Here is a 19,518-nt window from a genome sequence, read left to right as displayed (position 1 = left end):
CAGTAAAAATTATGAAACAATGCTCTCATTTGCCACCAGATGAGAATAGGCACCATTTGGATGCTTTGAACTCTGATCTTCAGAGAAGCAAGACAAAGCCGCCCTTCTTGCACTTGTCAAACACACAGTGCCTAGCTTTTAAGCAGCTTCCAAGAGCAAAACTAAGTATGTTTTTCCTACGCTGAAGCTCTGAAAACATGCAGGTGCAACTTGTTCCAGCTGCATAGTAACTGGAGTTAGAATTTAACAAGTTACATCATCTTAATTTCAACAGCCATCTATATAGGTCCTCCAACCATGTCCAGCCACCTGCAGGCACTTTGAAACACTCAGCATCTGGTCTTGGTTCAGCTGAGTAAGTTACACAGCACTTGCAGCAAGGAGGAAGTGGAAGGCATGATCATCATCAAGAAACAGCAACAGAAGAGATGGGTCTAGGTCACAAATTCTGCATTTCCCATGATGGGCAAACAGCTACATTCCCTACACCATAATACATAAAGAAAAAAGTCTACGTAAGATGCTCACTGCACCTTAGGTACACAAAGGGTTTGAAGTTCCAGTCTATTGCAGACTTTCACTACTAATTTCCTCCGATGGTCCATATAACATAGGTGATTTATGAAACCTCAACAGCACCTGGGCAGTAGAAATAAAGACAACAGAATAAACTTCATTGTTTTTATTCTGCAAAGCAATATGCACATCTTACAAACACAAAATTAATCTAGGAGAGAAATGTCATTTCCAAATCAGCTATTAACCATCATGCAACAAGACAAGTGAAATGTAAGAACAAAACAAAACAAAAAAGCCATCTTAACCCTACAATCACCTGCAGAGGGTTGAAAACCAAGGCTCAGATTTTCTATGTAATGCCAAAGAAAAATGCAAAAGAAAATGGCAGCTTTCTAAGAACAAGAAAACACGTACAAATAGAATCAAAACTGATTCAAGTCATAGTTAAAAAGAAAAAGAAAACAAAAAAGGAAAGATCAATATGATCTGAACTTTAATATTAAGTTTTTACTCTTCTGTTTGGCTGCATTTAACTTTTGTACATTGCGCCTAGGAACAATCCAATATTCCTCAGTATTACAGCATTTCAACCTGATGGACACGCTTACCTCTCTGCTGCAATACAGGGGTGCAAAGGGATAAACTAAGGCCAAAAAATACAACTCTTTAACATTTCCCTTATGCGTTTGTGGGTTGTATAATCTTAGCAATTCTGGGTACTTCAATACAGTGGGTGATAAATTGCAAAGCAGGCTCCTCTAATTACCAAATAGCAAAACCAGATTTAAAAAAAAAAAAAAAAAAAAAAAAATCTGTTTTCCACAACAGATCAAGTTCCAGTTAGAACATCTGGAGTTTTAGTTTTTAATTTGCTGAAACAGAAAGGACTTGGCTTTGCTTTTTTCGAGGAGTTGCATTATGGTGGGTGTTTTCTAGGTATTTCCAGAATTTGCAACACCATCCCAATCCATTTCCTATTCCTGCCTTTGGTCCCCAGATCAAGCCACCCTCGTAGGCAACTCTAGAAGTCAGTATTAATGCAGAAGGCTGGCTATGTGTGAATTAGGAACAGCTCGGACAGTTTTCATGAGAAGCCGTCTACCTGTTTTGACTTCACTGATTCATTTCAAAGAAGCAGTATTAGCCCATAGCAGCATCAGGAGAAAACTGGAAGCTTCATTTTATCCCTAGACTTCAAACTAGGCCATCTCTAAGCTTTGCCTTAACACTCCCGGAGAAAAACGCATGTTAGTTAACACCACTTAAGTAAGTGAAATTCTATAAAGGAAACATGTTCTGAAGAAAAGTGTGGCTATTTTGCTTCAAATGCTCTGAAGACTCGTGAACTTACTGAAGTCCCATACATACAGACCAGTAGGGTACCACTCAATAGTGTCTATAAGTAATGAACCAAGAATCTCATGCCAGCATAATTGAGACTGCGAGATTTTGACTTGGGTTTCTTCCTTTGTGTAGTTTAGAGCAAAAGGAGGGGAAAAAAGCTTACATGTAGGTATGCAGACCTACAGTTATACTACCTGACGAGAAAGCTGAAAGACAAGATGAAAGGTCAATTAAGGCAACCAGTGAGATTTTAAAAGCAGTGGTGGAAAAGTCTGCAGGAAAACCCCGACTCCTGAAAATTAAGGAGGCTACTCGGTAAGAAGCCAGAAAGAAAGAGCAAAAGCCAGAATGGGAAAGGGAGAAACGCGCAGAATAAAACCTCTGATTTAGGAATGGACAGAGAGAACAGTATGTGTTTTACTGTGTGGTTTCTTTGACCTTAATCGCAACAGCCATAGTCCTCTCCTTGTCATTTTCCCCTGAGTGGACAGCATTAAATGGAAATAGGACAAAGCTAATAAAAGTGTCATTTTCAGCTGCCCTTCAGAGATGGATGGAGAGTCCCAAAGTGAAGCTCTATTACAGACTATGGGATTTCTTTTCCTTTCATTATTTGCACTTGCCCAAGGCTGTGCAGAGCCCCAACAGACTGTTAATACAATACATCTTTTTATTAAGTTTCACTTTCTAGAAAAAAAAGTTTACAGAAAGCTGCTCTGCAGCAGACACACACAATCCTGGTTTGAGGGCTGCGGATGGGAGGCCAAGTGGAAAGCTTTCCAGATAGTCTCTATGCTGACTGGTTCTCTGGCATTCAGCAAGCCAAATGAAAAAAAAAAAAAAAAAAAAAAATTAAAAAAAAAATTAAACAAAAAAAAATTAAACTTAGCACTTTTCAGTAAGAAACATTTTAAAATGGGACTTCACTTCTTATTTTTTTTACTATGAATAAAAGCACAAGTTTGTCCTAAATACAGCACTATTAAAATGTGAATATGTATTTCTTTTTTCAAAAAAAAAATCTAAAATGTTGATATCTTTTCTTGCAAGCAAGGAGCAAATGGAAGAAAGTATTAGGCCACACAAATACACATTTAATTCATGTAGTAGATTGGTGGCTTTGGAAATGCAGTATTATATCAAAGGTGCATACTGTTTCAAACACACTGTACATATCATTGGGCAAAAAACAAAAGATCTGTTCGTTTGTTTGAGACACTTGCAAAGGCATCTTAACCTGCCCAGATGCAGCTAGACAAAAATATCTTGCTCTGACTATATGTAGCCATATCACTAAACATATCTACACAAACATTCGGCTATGTCCACAGGTAAAGACTGAAAATTTCCGGCCGCACTACAATGCGGAACAAGTGCATCATCTGACCTATTCTGAATATACTTTTATAAATATGTACAAATCAATTACAGGCACTTGAAATGTCTTTGGTTGGAATAAACCAACATTGCAAGATAATGTATTCACAGAGTGTTAAGACCCATTCTGGGTTCAGCAGGCAATGATTACGGTTCTCAGTCATTCTCAGTCAAAGGAGAGGATGGATTATGCTTCTGACAAAGCAACCTAAACAAAAGAAAAAGAAAACATTTAATTAAAAGTCAAATGCTTAATCCCATAACAGTGATATTACTTATCCCCACGCAGCTGGCATATCTGTCCTTGCCTTTTCAAAGAACCTTGAAAAGTCTAACTTGGGAAGAAAATCAAAGTAAGTCTGAAGGTGTTTTGTGCTTAAAATTATCAATTAAAAAACAAAAACAACCCCCCCCAAAAAACCACAAAACCAAAAAGCCCAAACCAGTTTATACTACAAAATATTAAGATCAAAAGGTGCCAACATTAGCTTCCTACTTCACAATTGAATATATTCATATTTAATCCTTCAAGCAAAGTGCAGGTCTCCAATGCAGTATTGAACAGTGACTGTTTCAATAGCTTTGTCATTGTTTTAATTAAATTCTGATTAACAACCATTAGAATCACCTATCATGTTTTATTTGAAATTTTCAGTCTGTTGTGATAAAAGATAAATAAAACTACTCAGTGCCATCTATTCAATGCTTCATACAAAACGCTGCAAGTAACATCAGAATTATGGCATAAGAGTTGCGTTACAGCACTTACCGAACTGCAATAATCCACTTCTGTAGGAGAGAAATCTGAGGATCTACAAAGCACATATATGTATTTTGTAGCACCTGTCTGTACTGTCCACAATGAAACACCCATGTCTCTTTGAAAGGGAATTAAATCTACATCTCCAGAGATAAGAAAAACCAGTCTGCACTATGTCGACAAGGACGTTTTCTGTTTTCTTATCAGAGTCAATATTTTGTTGTTACACAGACTCACCTTTTCAGAGCAGAATTCTGTATTGCTTTGCCTTAGTTTGCTTGGTCTGCCTTTAATAACTGCATAGCAGAACATTGTAATCACCATCACAAAAAGAAAGTAACTGGTATGCATGAGATGCAGGTTTATTAGAGAGCGATCATCCTGCACAGAGAATTAAAACCATTTACTGACAATGCACCAATAGTTGGCATTTTATATTAAAGCAATAATTATCAGATAAGGACAGAAATTACTTCATAAATCAACTTTCTCCCCTTTACACAGCTGGCATAGTAATTAAAGTGATTCCTAATTGTGGCACATAAAGAGCTGAAATGGTCCTCATGTTAAAAATCTGTACTAGAGATCTCTTCCCATATACTGGCAGTGTCTTTTGTCAAATGGCTTCAAAATATAAATGTTCGTTATTAAAAGCTGTGAGGCATATGGAGATTACATGAAGACCATCACACCCACCAGCGGTAAAGCACACCCAACTCTGTCTCAGCCCTGGCACTGCACAATAAACCAGCACTGAACAGGACTATTTTAGGACATGAACAGGACCATATTCAATTAAACCAGAGCTAAACATTTATTCAACATAACATACAAAAACACCACGGCACTTACATCTGGAACTATAACAGTTAGCTTGGGATTTAAAGCATGATACACTTTTCCGATTGCTCCTTTGTAACACCAGAAAGGGTTATAATCTTGTGCATATTTTGTATTAGAGTCCCTTGCTGTGGTAAAGATCTTGTACCAAAGTGTAGCATTGCTGTATGTTTCAGGAACACAATGCGGTGGCTGACTGCAGAAAAACAGAAATAATTAGCACCCCAATTGCCATTCTGAAAGTTAGCCTTCGTAAACATGGAGAACTGAGCCAAGCCCAGTCTTCTCAATAGCAGCATAAAACACGGTTTTATTTTGGACCTTCCAAAACAACAACAAAAAACAAAGCTTAACCAAAAAGGTGTATAAAAAACGATCTGATTCCTATACTAAGATTAGAATTTAACTGCGTGTTGTTGCAGTAAGTCAACATCCCACAGCTTAATTAGAAAAACACTGGTTTTCATAAAGGTTCACAGAGTCACGTGAATCTATCTGGTGGTTCTCCAGGGTATACTGAATAGTGTCAGAGAGTCTAGAGAAGACAAAGGGAAACTATTTTGATGAAAGGTCTGTACCTGCTGGGGGATGGCAGCAAAGCAGCACTCAGCTTACGCTGATCTCTCAACAGGGAAAAGGATAAGAACCTTAGTGTCAAGCCTTAGCTCTCACACAAGGTAGTGAAACTAAATTATAGGGTGTCTTTCTTATATATTCACGGATTCTTTTGTTCCTAGTGAACACACAGGAACAAATTTAAATCACAGGTAGCACATTGAAAGGCAGGTAGGGCCTATAGTTCAAAACATCCTCAGAAAAACCTAGTGTTGCTAAAAGACAGCAAGTCTCAAGACAGGGTTTTTACTGTGGGGGAAGGCAGGCAGGTAGGTAGGTAATTTCCACAGTCAACAATAACGTTCATCAGGAAGTAACAACCTCAGAGAACCAGCTGAGGAATTAATCACCCAGTAACCAGTCTATGAAGGAGCATTTAAAATGCACGTACACAGTGACAGGAAATACATTGCTGGCTGCTGTCACAGTCATGCAGGTTGTGAACACAACCTGCTCGCAGTGGCCATGAAGAACGCAGTCATCTGAATTCCAGGCAGCCGGCAGGGTGAATGTAATATTTATCTCCTCATGGGATTCTCTGCCTTTGAGAAAGAGAGAAGGAAAGCTGGTTTTCGTTCACAAAAGTATCTGAGCAACAATCACCAGGATAAGGACAACACGCAAACCACTAAGGCAGCAACCATAACCCTGAAACTGTACCTTTGAAGTCATCCAGGATCTTTACTAACAACAAAGAGAACAAAAAGAAAGTTAAAAAACAAAACAAAACAAACTACAAAAACCCCAGCTGCTGGTCTTTCTAATCCCTCCTGCCCCCAGAAGAAGTGGGGTCATTAGGCTCCTTTCAGAAATGAAAAACTCACTATTTCTAAGTGAATTCATGCATGTTCAGAGAACTTTATTAGAAAGTAAAATCACAGATCTTTAACCTTTCTCCTCCCAAAGACTTTGTTCCACATCTGATTTTTCTTTTCAAATTGGAGATACTCGTGTAGACAAAAAGGTGCCAGGAGATATTGAACTGCACATTAAGTAGGGTACGTTAACTCCATGTGGATATATTCATACTGAAAATAAATCCAGGCTGTTGGAAATGGAACTTGCATTTGATAGCTCTTAAAGCAGTAACACAATAACAACAACATAAAATACAGTAATACAGATTTACAGCTATGGCAAATGTCTCTTCACAGGTCTCTGAGGTTCAAGACACCTTCAGGCATTATTATAAAATGCAACCCTGCCTAAAAGCTAAAATTCAATGAGGTTCTATTATCAATTTCTACTAATTTTCTACAATCTCCTGCCAAAACTTACTGTCAGGGCAGCCTCATAGCAGATCAGTCTCTTCACACCACAGAAACTGTAACCATCTTGCTTGTTGCTGTTTGCAGCATTAAAGCTTATTCATGCATGCTTTTAGATAAACTCTGGTTGTTTTAGACAGCTTGCTACTTGATCTCTAATGTATGTACATTAACGCCTCTCAAATGCGAGTTAGGGACTTGAAGATGTATCAAGATAGAACTGAAGATAGTCACTGTAGAAGTTTTTGCTGCTTGGAATTTTGTTGGCTTAAAAATTACCTTCCATTGTCATTAGGTTAATCATTTAAAACTGCAAAGCCTAAACTTGGCAAACCTGCAGGTTCTTTTCCATTCTGAGGGCAGGGAAAAGTTTTTCTAGCAAACAAGTGAAGGGCTCTATACAGGAATATACTCACAACAAATCTGGAAACACATATACGTTCTAAGCAAAAGATTTATCTCACCAACAATAAGGTGGTGAATTTTTATTTGATTATATAGTTATCATTCAAATTTATAAAGGTCAAGTCTTGCATACCTGAGAGTCCGATTTGGTGTCCAAAAATTGTGGAACTTAGATGTGTGACATTGCGAGAATATCCCCCAAATGGTCTGAGTGGGTCCAGCGTCAAAGTGATTGTAACAGAGATGTTTATTGGACCAGAGTCCTCAAGAGCCTGTGGAGACTGTGTAGAAGATCTCGCCTGTCCACTAGTCACCGTACTTTCTGGAGTTGTGGTATCGTTGATGAGATGCTTTAAGGTTTCATTCTCAGATATACAGAAGTCCAAATCATTAAACCTCAGAAGGAAAGTATTCCAGTCCTTAAAACAAATGTGAAGATTTCAAACAGATTAGCAAGTTAACTGTTGGCTGCCACTTCTCTAGGGCAGTGCAGACCTTGATATGTACCATTCGCCCGCAGTTCCAAGCCATTTAACAAAAATTACATGGCTCACAAAGCAAGCACAAATACCACCATGGCTATCTCAACAATGGGACAAGTTGTTTACACAAGTTAGATGTATTCAATCCCAGCCACTACCCGACCGCTGCTCAGTGCAGCAGCAGAATATCCTCCTTTAAACGACAGAAAGAATATACTAACTTGGTCCGTTCTCACCACGCTCAGGGTGTAAGCGGTTTCTAGCTCATTACAGAATAGTACTACTAGATAAGAAGTTTCACAAACAAGCTAGCTGACGCAACAGAGTAAGAAAAAGAAAGGCTTCTAGCCATAGTAGGGAAGACGCATGTCAGATGATTCGGCCTCATCCTCGAAATAAAACAAGACTATTCAAACATTCATACCAATAGCCTCTTTCCTAATGAAATTAGAGGCAAGTATAAATAAAGACAATCTCCTGTAAGACTCTGCGCATTCCCATGAGAGGGTTCTTGGGGGGGGGAAAAAAAAAACAACAACTCATTAGCTTTGGGCATGTTTTTCAAATTAGTATTCCCACTGTTTAGCTCAGGAACTTTTTGTACCTACCTCTGTCATTTCTGGTGACTTGATCTCCTTGATTTTGAAGAAATAACCCAGTGTCAGAAAAGCTATTGCCATAGCGCTTACACTGATCATAAAGACCACAAGCGGAGGTCGACTGCTGATGTAAACCTTCAGGTTCTCCAACAGGTTTATGTTGAACATTATTCTGATTGTTCACCTGAAAAAAAAAAAAAAAAAAGTACGTCCAAGACCAGCTGTGTTATGGCCAAACAGGCCAGTGAAGGTGTCAGAAGGCAGCAGGAGTGAAAGGGAAAGGGAGAGCTGGTGTTGGTAAGGATCATCCTGGGTACGATCCGCACTTCTGTACATTTTGCTTCCTATCTTGTCACTGGCAGCAAATTTCTTAAATGAGCCCTAGTTAAAAATCTCAAACACTCTATCTAGAAACATTGGAGACACATGTTGAGATGGAAAAAGATCAAAAGATAAACCAAAAGCAGAGTTGTATTCAGTGTTCCCTTCTGAATTTCCTTTTGAAAATAACAACACAGATGCAGGCTTTATTACAACGTTTAATCAAAGCTGAATGTCACCCACAGCATATACAGTACTGTGATTCCTTTTTAAAGGGGCTTCCAACAGCTCCATTAGCATGCTTGTTTACCACAGAGTCTAAAATCAGCCATAAAACTGGATGCGTTGAAAAGCATACATATAAAAATATTTGGGCTAATATTTTTATGTAAGAGAGCACCAGCTTTTAAGTGCTGGTTGCTTAATATGCTCCCATAACTCAATGGCTTTGAAAGCAATTAGAAAATGCTATAAGCTGCAATTTCCGAAGCGTAATATGCCTTTTGAGCATTTGTGAGAGAAAAAGGAGCAACTGTGGATTTCAGTGCTAGAGCTGACATGAAAATAGCAATTGGACACAGTTAGTGCAAACCAGAACTAAGAAGAACGTTTCCACACTGCTGCCTGAAGAACTACTGATTTTTTATGAAATAAAGTGCTTAAATAACACTAATTATAAAAGAACTTGTGAAAAAGATCAGTGCATGTAAATCAAAATGTACATTCCCACTAGTTTTTAGGGGTTCACTTAATGGTCCGACACTTAAACTCCTCCTTTCTGTTAGAACCCATTAGAAACACAACACCAATGCTATTCTTCTACCAGCTCTAGTTCTAACTACCAACTTCCTCTGTGTAAATGAATAACCTAAAGAATATAATTTATTTCTTTTTCACACAGTTAAAAGAAGAAACCGAATGCTATTACCTCCTGGCAGGTCAGGAAAGCAAGATCAGATTTCACTTTTTAGCTACATAAATAATTTAGAAAGCGGCTCTAATAACTGCTGCCTGCCTCTCTCCACTCTGGCTAAGCCTTTTAATACTCACGCAATAAAAATCTCCAGTCAGCCTAACAAGTAGCTCAAGCGCAACAGGAAGAATGAAAACTGCCAGCCTGGAACATTGGCCACCAACTCCAAAGTAATTGCTCGGTATTGAGGTGTATACATCAAGACCAAATGCCACGTTCAGGCAGAGTTACAGCTGATGGTACTCGTTGGGAAACACTCAGCAAGCACTGGAGAGATATTGTGCTCTTAAATCAGGCCCTACAAACACTGGAAATTATGTTACACAGTTAAAAAGTTAAAAATGGTAAAGGATGGAAATACACAACAGTTAATATGTCAGAGTCCCAGGCAAACACAGAATTGGGTAGCGGTCTAAAAAGCGAGAAAAGAGTCACTTATTCTACAGTTTAAGGAGTCTTCCTCCAGTACGGGTCAAGACCATATACAGCAACCTCAAAGGTGTAACATTTTAAATTCCTGCTTATTTGTATATGAAAGAGTATAGAAAAGGTAACATCTGAAATAGACCTATCAGTTTTTCAAGAACAAATTACAAATAAGGAAAATCTTGAAGTATATTGCAAAGAGCAAAAAGTCAATGAAATGAGTCATAGCAGAAGGATGAAATTCCCATTTTGAGGGTTAATATCAAAGGAACTGAACTCCTAACAATAAAAAAAAACCCAACAAAAACCCACGTGCTGTACTAAAGCAGGTATTAAAAGTAAAATTGCAGTTGCCAAAAGGAAAAAAAAACCAAAACGTGAATTTGAAAGCATCAAAGTAAATGTCTGACAATTTTTACATTTATCTTGCCATAATGTCAACTGCCATCTTTCCACTAGGAAGCCTAAAATCCTGTAATTTCCTCACAAATATTTTCCCTTCTCGTTGTGCATGTAAGATAGTCAGTCTAAAGGAGAAAAACATTTGGAGGGGTTTAAATAATAAAAAACCACCACTGAAATACCTTAAGGAAGAAAACTGTGGGTAGAAGAGAAGGGCAGCAGGCTAGCGCTAACCCAAACAGCACTCCATTAAGACCTCACATGTTTTCTAAGCCTGAACACCTTATTGCGCAAAACAGCATTTAATCTTAACTGTGCAGTTCAGTTTATTTATAAATCAATTATGTTTTCAAACATGCCCCATCACTAGTAGTACAATGGGGGTTACAAAATGGGTCACATCAGGGTTAACCGCTTTGAATGAAAATAATGTTGCGTGCCAGAAAAACACTCATAAACACAAAACAACCAAACTGTGATTTTCCTAGCAAGCCATCCATAAATAAAATGCAAACAAAGAAATGGTGTTGATCTCAAACGAAAGTGCCTCTCATTTAAGAACAGTAAACAGTAGCAGGTACCAAAAATATCTTTAATTTGGTTTTCTTCTCTTCAAACCGAACTTGATGCCTAACACCTAAAACACTAGAATAGTAAAGCAAAATAGATCGCAGTTGTGTTAACTGTGAAGCTGCCTATTAAAGTTCAAAATATTCAAGATGGTCTGTCAAAGCTTTATAAAGATCAATTAATAAGAGTGTCTATACCTCTAATCTAATATCACCAGCCTATCGAACAGAACTAGCAAAAGTAACCTCAGCTGATCTTACAACTGAAAATAAAGCCCCTGCTGGTTCTCAGAGCAGCAGCAATTATCATCTCCCCCTCCTTTTTTTAAAGGAAAGAAAACAGGATAAAAACTGAAATTAAAGAGAAGCTTCTAAACTCACCAGACGGTTGCCCTTTTATGCCCTGAAACAAACTATTAATTTCTACTACACAAACTAGAGCGAGCTTTTACAGTCAGTTTCTTTCAGGAATTGGGGAAGGCTAATCAAGATTTTTTTCTTTAAATCTTCGTTAGAATTTCACAACATAATATTTTTATCATAAAACATGCAGTTGGGAGCAAAAGAGGGGTTTCCTACTAATTTTATAGGAAGACTTACTTTACCATACTGGTATCTGTGGAAAAAAAGAGGTGCCAGTATCTGCAGCTGTTTCAGTTCATCTTTTTAGGAAGCATATCAAGACCCTGCAGGATGAAACTGTAACAGCCTGAAAACCTCTGTCAGCAGCAGAGGGGCAGGCAGGGCTGACTCCTAGAGGAATGAAGGGAGGGGAATCCTCCAGAGCAGAGCATTTTTTCTGTCCAACTGATCTTCTTCCCCTTCTCCTGTCCTTCAGTGTTAACAAAATAAAACAAAGTAAACAGATTCATAGTAAATGCCATCAGTCTTCTTCACAAAGTAGAGGAATAGCAGTAATCGAGACTTGCAGAGGAAGAAAGTTGATGAAAACATCACGTAGGATCCTTCAATCCACTGCAACCACGTATAACCAAAAGATCAGCAGCCAGATATGCACAAACACATCTACTCCCCCAAGACAAAGCACCCAAGTGGGAGATAACAGTGAGTCGGCTCAAACCAGTCAGTGGCTCATCACATTCTTCTGAGCTATTTTATCCTATAAATATGTTTACTGATTAAAAAAAACACATTTTCCTAGAGCCTGGAAGCAGAAAGTGTGGCAGGAAAACGGCCTGGCCCTTTGCACATGCAAAGAGCACTGACAGAAGACACTGTATGTACAGCACAGAATTGTACTGAGAGCGAGAACATCACCTGTTGAAATGGAAATTCTTTCCTCACGTTATTCTGGTAACGGAGTCAGTCAGGAGGCAGATTATTAATGAAAGCCTGACAGCCTGGGGACTTGCAAGAACAGAACGAAGCAAAATGCTTCATACTTGCATGAAATGTTTCTCTTCACCTCTCAAAACACTTTTCAAAGCATAATTAAGCATTTCAACATCCCCAAGAGCTACATAAACAGCAAACATTTCAGTTCTACCCATAAAACAAGGCCAAGGAAGGTAAGTAATTTGATCAGACTTATAGTAAATTTCAAGGATCGAATTCTTACTGAATTTCAAACAGCCAAGTTCCTGACTGGAACTCTTGTTAAAGACAGAAAACATACACTAAAAAGTAGATGAGTTAAAAAATAAAAGAGGAAAATATGCGGATCAGATATTACTCAATCTGTGTATGCAACGTTTCCAGATATTTAACAGCCCTTTCCAACAAATACGTAGTTGTAGTTCAAAATGTCTGTGGTGGCATTAAACAAGCACCTGAACAGTGTGTCAGCTGATACTCCTGGGACAGCAAAGTTGATTTTAATTTACCACTTAAAGAAAAATTTATGCAGAAACAGACAAATGCAAGCAAGTTCCAAATACTGTTGTGAAATGCTAAGAGTTTTAAAAACATGAAGAACCAGAAAAGAGTAGAAAAGTTATAACCCAGTAAATACAAACGATGTGAGGAAAACCTTTTTTCACTGGTTCCAAGAACCCCAAATTCTGACTTTCGTTACAAGTGAAAAACACAATTTAAAATATACCCAGCTGTAAAATAAAAGTAAACCTAACCTCTGGTTTAAAATAGACATTTTGCTGCCAAAGTTTAAAAAGGCAGCCCCATTTGCCAAGCAAGCCTGTGCCATGGGAAAGAGTACACTTTCATACACAAGAGTTCTGGCTTGCGCGTTTTTAAAGCCTTTTACAAGTCAAAGTCATGACTTACAACATGACTTCTCATAATCTAAATCAAACAGACTACAATAAAACACACTATATTAGACTCAAGGACTTTGAAGTTGTATTAAAAAATGCTATTCTGGTTACTGCTGCTTAGCATGAGAACCCGGGAGAGGAAGGCAAATGTAGAATGATTCAGTTTTAAAGGATCTGTCGAAGTTCCATGAGAAATCAAATTCTGCGTAGACCGCACTGACAACAGCCAAACAAATGCAGTTCACAGAAGGGCTTTATTCAAGAAGTATGAAAAGCCTCACTAACAGTTGAATAATCAGAAACTGGTTTAGTGACCAATTTAAGAAGGTTAATAGTTGACTGCATTGAAGCTACCCATTAAGGAGTGGGTACAGAATGCAGCAGTGTAAGTACTGAAAAATGCCAGAGAAAGGCTCTTCAAACTGTTTGTAATGAGAACTGTTGCTTGTAATGAGAACTGTAAGGAGACAGAGACGCAGACAGATACACAGCTTGAATCACAAGCAGAAAATGACTGACAAGTTGAGGAAATGGCAGCTTTAGTGGGAATGGCAAAATAAGAGTTCTGGATGTAGAAAGAAGGTAACGCTGGCTGTGTCAGTGAAACAGGAAAACAGCCAGTGGCCGCTAGTGAAGGAGAAAATACAAACAGCAGCAAACCCGACTGAAATAAGGGACTTAAGCAATAGCTGAAATATCAAGGATATGGCAGTAATATTACCGTGTCTATATACTTCACCCCCACTGGTCAGAAGAAACAGGACTTTAATTTGCTTAGCCCGATCTCACGTAGGTAAGTACAGTCTCCATTTTACAGATAGATAATTAACAAAACCCGACATGCCAGGACATACGCAAGTTTTCTTCCAAAACAAAACCTGGGAGTTCCAAGTCCTGGGAACCAGCTTTATTCACAGGTCAGAACGGTCTTCTCAAAAAAAAAAAAAAAAAAAAAGAAACTCCCAACACAGACATGCTTTTGGCAAGGGGAGATTTGGGAAAAGCAACAAAATTCTGACACCGACAAGTTTCATCAATACTTCGTTTGGGGCTCATTTGATAAAACAGCTTCATTTCTACAAAAAATGTTATGCTACTTAATAAAAAAAAAATAAAAATAAAGACGGTCACAGCTAACAGACCCGCAGGGAACACTTGCCAGGGAGCGGTTAAGGAGGGAGCTGCACTCCTGTGGTCCGCCATCCATCCAGGGGTGATGGACGTGCCAGTCTCCTGGCCCTCGCCCGGCGCACCCGCCTCGCACAAAGGACACCGAGGTCTGTTTGTTCGTGCCCTCGGGTGCGCCTCTCCACCGACAGAGCGCAGCGTCTATTTTGTGTTACCAGGCGGCATTTCAAGTTCTTGCCTTTCAAGCGGGAAAGAAGAATCACATTCCACCGGCCTTGAGCCACTCCTCAAATCACGGGAGATAACAAAGCTACCAAGGTCTTAATCCTCTTTGACGGGACTAAATCGCGGGTCAAAGAGCATTCAGTCCCGCAGGCACAATTCAGCATTATCTCTGCTCAGTCTGCCTACAAAAGTTAACCCCTGTCCTGCGGACACCTGCTGACCAGAAATTGGATTGCAGCCATCGGCTTATTCCCAGAGACCAGAGGAAGAGCAGGTAGATGGAAGTGGCAGTGGCTCCCTAGATGAACCTAGAACCATTTTCTACGTCCAGCCTAGAAGCAGAGAGGTTAGCGTGCGTTTTCCGTAACTCAACCGTTTATAAAAAACGCAATAATGATTTACCAGAAAAGACAAGCCCAGCCGCGACAGGTTTTCATTCCACGACACGCTTCCAATTGCAAAACTTCTCAGGAGCTCGAGGAGGATGTGGAGAGTAATCCTTAATGAATTCTTATCTAGACTCAAGGTTTATCTAACAGGGCAAATTTACCCGTATAATTACACCACTAGAGCTAATCATGCAAATAAATTTCCCCAGAGAAGACAAGCCCTTAAAAAGCAAACAAAGGGAAAGGGGGAAGAAAAAAAAAAAAAGACAAGCCGTGCTGTAGTCTGTTCTTTCCCTTGTCAGGCAGAAATGTTTCCCAGGGTGTCCATATCTGCGATCGTGATATACGGATTAAATTTAACGTTAGACATCTAGCAGCCATGTTCTAGGCACGATGCACCAGAAACGTTATTGTTAAAAACATCATGACATCTTTAGACAAGTTAAATAAAAAAAAATAAAAGCGGATAAAATACGGATATGCAGCAAACAGCAAAAAAACAACGAATGAACCGCTGTTCAGAAGCTTTTTTGAAACGGAAATATTTTCAGTACTACCGGAATCACTCTTTTGTACTATTTTTTCCTGGTACGATGCCACCCATGCAAAGTTCAAGCTAACAACCTTCTTTTAAAAAAAAAAAATTAACTAAAACTAACGCTACGATACACCGGCCAAGCCAAATGACCCCCGCCTGTCACCTCGCCATGCGGATCTGGAAGCGAAGCTCTGCGGAGGCCGGCGGCAGCGGGGGGCAGCGCCCGCCTCACCCGCTCTGCCCCCGGCAGCGGGGCCGCCGCTCCGGACGGCGCTTCCACCCTTTACACAACCGTCACCGGAGCAACCCGAGGCCCCGCTCCTGCCCACCGACCCGCCAGCGGGCTCTCGGCGTCGAGGCCCGGAGGTGGCCCCGCCGACCACCGCCGGGACCCCCCCCCCACACTCCCTCCCCGGGGCGGAGGAAGGCGAAGGCGACCCCACAGCCACCGCGCCCGGGCCCGCCGGGCTGGCGACGGCCGGCATCCCCGTCGGCCAGAGCCACCCCCCGTCCCCGTCTTACCGGCGCCCCAAGGCGGGGGAAGAGGCCCCCCGGGCCGGGCGGGTGGAGGCCCGGAGGCAGCGGCGGGGCTCAGAGGCGGCGGGGCTGCCGTGCGGGCGGGCTCTGCACCATCCTCCTGCCCTGACGGAGGCCACGGGGAGGGGGCCGGGAGGGGGGGGGGAGGCCGCTGCCGGCGCCGCTGCCCGGACACCCGCCTCCTCCGCCACCGCCTCCCGCTGCTTCCGGGGACGCAGCTGCGACCTCTCACCCCGGCCGGCCGAGCGGACGGTGGCGCGGGGTGGACAAGATTGCTGCGGCGCCGGCAACGCGCGGGAGGAGCCGGGCGGCGGGCGGGGCCCCGCCGGCCCCGGAGCCTCCACCACCGGTACCGGCTGCCGGTCGCGCTGGCCGCCGCACCGGGACGGGGCTCGTTGGCGGCAGCTGAGGGTCCGGGAAGCTGCTCGGGGCTCACCTCGTAGCGCCGCCCCGCCCCGCCTCCCCCCGTTGTCTTCTCGGGCCGGAGCGCGGCGGAGGAGGGAGGTTGGTGCAGCCCCGGCGGAGCCCCGGCACTCGCTCCTGCTCTCCTTAAAAAGGTGCTGCCGACGTTTCCTAGCCCCTCTCCCCTCCCTTTCCCACTGAAAACTAGCCAAAACAACTTTAAAAAAACCAAACCAAAACAAAAAAAGTGGCCAATACCTAGAAGCGTTCAAGATTAAATCCTTAAAGCAGTTGATTTAACGGAAGGAAGCAGAAGAATAACATTTTAATTATAATGAAGTCCAAGAGAGGAAAAGGTAAAGTCTTGCACCTGGGGAGGAATAACACACTGGGGTGACTCCAGCAAAGGGCAATGGAGGTGACGGAGGGAGGGGTGCCTGCAGCCCAGAGCAGGGATGACTTAGCCCGCTACGGAGAAGGCTCAGGGGGACCTTACCAACCTGGACATAAATACCTGAGGGTGTAAAAAAGACAGAAGCAGGCTCTTCTCTGTGGCATCCAGTGAAGCAACACCAGGCAATGGGCTGTGATCCAGCAGAAGGTAAACAGCCCTCCCAGCCCTCCAGCATTACCGAGCTGTTTTAGCCAGTTAGTCCATTGTAACCCTGCTGTTTCGAGCAAGGACAGCTGCAACACCCTGCAATTTACAGCCAGGGTCTCCACCCTGCTAAACTACCCCTGACTGCAGCAGCAGCAGTTTGACAAGCTGGAAGCAAAGCGTATTTGCAATAGTTGTGGTACGTTGGAAAGGTAAAACTACAGTATTTTCCTGAAGATCACAAAGATCAGACATCACCCTGTCTTCAGAGAGCTCTAAGCCCAGTACTGAATTACTCGCCTTAGTTAATGACTCTTCTTGACTGAGGCTTTTGGAAGGCAGGAGGTAGGATTCCCAATGCACATTTGGCAAGCCTCTCAGACAATTAAAAAAAAAAAAAATCATATACACTAGTTCTGTACACATCTCTGACAAAAGGATGGTGACTGTAGATAAAGGAAAAGGACACGTTCATCTCCTACTGGATACCCAGATGAAGTATCAAACCGTTTTGTCTTGTGTTGAAGTCACTCTATCATTTGAACCTCCAAGGTTCAGTTCTTTATCAGATGGAACACTGCCGCTTCTCCCCCCAAACCTCTTAACCCCTTTTTTCAAATTGCTGTTAAATAGCACTAGCTGTATGCATCAGCATCTATCTATGCCTCCCTACCTTAAGCATGAGTTACCTAGCCACAAGAGAATATACACCAGAGAATTTGTAAACATTAATGATAACCGGGTAGAAGAATCAATTTAATTTTATAATTCAGTTATATGAAACTAAAAGACAGTGTACAGTTTAATTAACCGGTACTTCCTGTAAAGTATCTTTTTTACTACAGCAAAATAAATAGGGGTTTCACATGCAAAGAAGTAGTTTACAACGTAAGTTCCGATTCCTAGTAATGAGCTGCACAGTCTTTGTTTTCAGTAATACTGAACTAGTAGTGTGCTGTTGCAAAAAACCAAATAATTTCTGATACTGTGACTGTCACCAAAGCACAGCAGCCTGTATTCAAATTCACTTTAAGGTAGTATTTCAATTAAACTCTCTGGTTCACAAGTAACTTGTTCATAGATACCATTTCATAAGTTTTTGCATCACTGAGGTCTCTCACTGTATCTTATCCCAACCTTGCCTGTGGGACCAGAGCACCTCTATACTACAGCAATGCCCAGTACCAAGCCGATCTGGTACTGCTTACTAGAGGGTTCATCAGCTCATGCTGAGCCCAGAACCGACACAGCATCTTCCCAGCTCAGCGAGCAGCACCTCACAGCACCCTGTGCATGACGGCTTGCCCAGTCTGAATTTTTAAACACTGGAAAGATACTCTGCAGTTATTACCAGGGCAACTGAACTACCTTACTTTTAAGCAAGACAAAACTATTTACCTGTTTTACCTACAGACGGGTCATTTGCCTAATAAAATATTGACAAGGTCTTCAAGCAGTCTAGTTACTCAAACACTAGAATGCAAGTTCCTGTGAGAGCTGCTCCCAGCGTTGTTACTACCCAGGCTATACTATGGCTAGGAGCAAACCACTCCTGCTTGCTATCTTTGAGATGGGGTATGGAAATCCATCTTACCTGGGATTCGGAGGATTTGTTTGCTGAAAACACTCCCACTTTAGTGGCTTGATAACAAGATGGCATATGAATAAGAGATACTTTAGTACAAATGCACCAGCAAGTCGTTCTTAAGTACTTAATCACTACAATGATCTTTCTGCAAAGAAAAGGACATTGTTACCTAGACTTGTACTTGAATGGCTAAGAATTGTGTCTGCAAAAACACAGAAGCAGTCACAATTATATTCACATTAATCATTAACAACATAAGAAAACCCAGTGACAAGATCTTTAGGAACTCATTAACAAGGCCATAATGTACACACTTTTATTTAAACATGGCAATTTACACAATAGTTCAAAGTTTGCTTAGCCCCACCCCCCCCCCCCCCCCCCCGGAAAACCTGTGTACCTGGATATCAGAATTAGCACCTAGTGTTTAAAAAGAAAAGAAAGACTTTACAGTATTATTTACTGCAAGCACTGGTCAGATCCTAAACAATTTGGGCTCAGAGACACATGGTTACATTAAATAATCTAATTTCTTGTGATCATCCAATTAGCTCATTGCTTCACCTCTGCAGTAGAGTTTTGGGTAACTGGTTATCTCTGAAACACTAGGAATGCATAGTTCATAAGGCTAAATGCATTTGACAAAAAGGGACAAATCACAGTTGTGGTCTGAAATTATTGCAGAGCAAATTTAAAATAGTGTTTTTAAAGCATTGGAACATAATAAAGAGGTAGGTACTTTCCTCCTTGATGGTAAGAATTTAACATTGCTTAAAAGTAGTTCAAGATACCTAGCTTTATGTTAGATATCTCAGGTACACAAACAAGTCATGGCAGACTGGATTTACTGGAAGATATTTAAAATTATATAGAAAATGTTTCACTGGCATAAAAAAGTTATATTTGAAGAGGTTACTTTTTGTGGAGTGTGCTATTATTCTTAACTCGAAATACACCAATCTAAACTTTTAGTGACATG

The 19,518-nt window shown here is 41.1% G+C and overlaps 1 protein-coding gene across 4 annotated transcripts; it reads right to left on the bottom strand.

Annotated features, from left to right (window-relative positions):
• Positions 1-667: 667 nt before the first annotated feature.
• On the bottom strand, positions 668-18,630 carry TMEM248 (transmembrane protein 248). 4 transcript variants are annotated; one of them, XM_041126436.1, is made up of 7 exons: positions 18,546-18,630; positions 8,219-8,393; positions 7,262-7,547; positions 5,847-5,997; positions 4,853-5,036; positions 4,238-4,381; positions 668-3,448 (listed from the first exon to the last, which is right to left on the bottom strand). In XM_041126436.1, the coding sequence occupies exons 2-7, from the start codon at positions 8,375-8,377 to the stop codon at positions 3,428-3,430; spliced, it is 945 nt and encodes a 314-aa protein (XP_040982370.1). In that variant the 5' UTR covers positions 8,378-8,393; positions 18,546-18,630; the 3' UTR covers positions 668-3,427. The 4 variants fall into 4 exon arrangements, with proteins under 4 accessions (XP_040982370.1, XP_029882896.1, XP_029882897.1 ...); XM_030027036.2 differs by lacking the exon at positions 18,546-18,630 and adding an exon at positions 15,937-16,205; XM_030027037.2 differs by lacking the exon at positions 18,546-18,630 and adding an exon at positions 14,294-14,812.
• Positions 18,631-19,518: the final 888 nt, after the last annotated feature.

The sequence above is a fragment of the Aquila chrysaetos genome, chromosome 10 (genome assembly GCF_900496995.4).
Source record: "Aquila chrysaetos chrysaetos chromosome 10, bAquChr1.4, whole genome shotgun sequence".
NCBI lineage: Eukaryota > Metazoa > Chordata > Aves > Accipitriformes > Accipitridae > Aquila > Aquila chrysaetos.
Note: the sequence above shows the minus strand (reverse complement) of the source record. Positions and strands in the feature narration are given on the sequence as shown.

Excerpts from the sequence above, each read along its gene's own strand:
- TMEM248 (XM_041126436.1), bottom strand. The coding sequence starts at position 8,377 with ATGTTCAACATAAACCTGTTGGAGAACCTGAAGGTTTACATCAGCAGT. Across the intron at positions 4,382-4,852 it reads TAACTGTTATAGTTCCAGAT|GATGATCGCTCTCTAATAAA; the intron begins GTAAGTGCCGTG and ends TTCTCTGTGCAG. Across the intron at positions 3,449-4,237 it reads CAGAATTCTGCTCTGAAAAG|GTTGCTTTGTCAGAAGCATA; the intron begins GTGAGTCTGTGT and ends TCTTTTGTTTAG.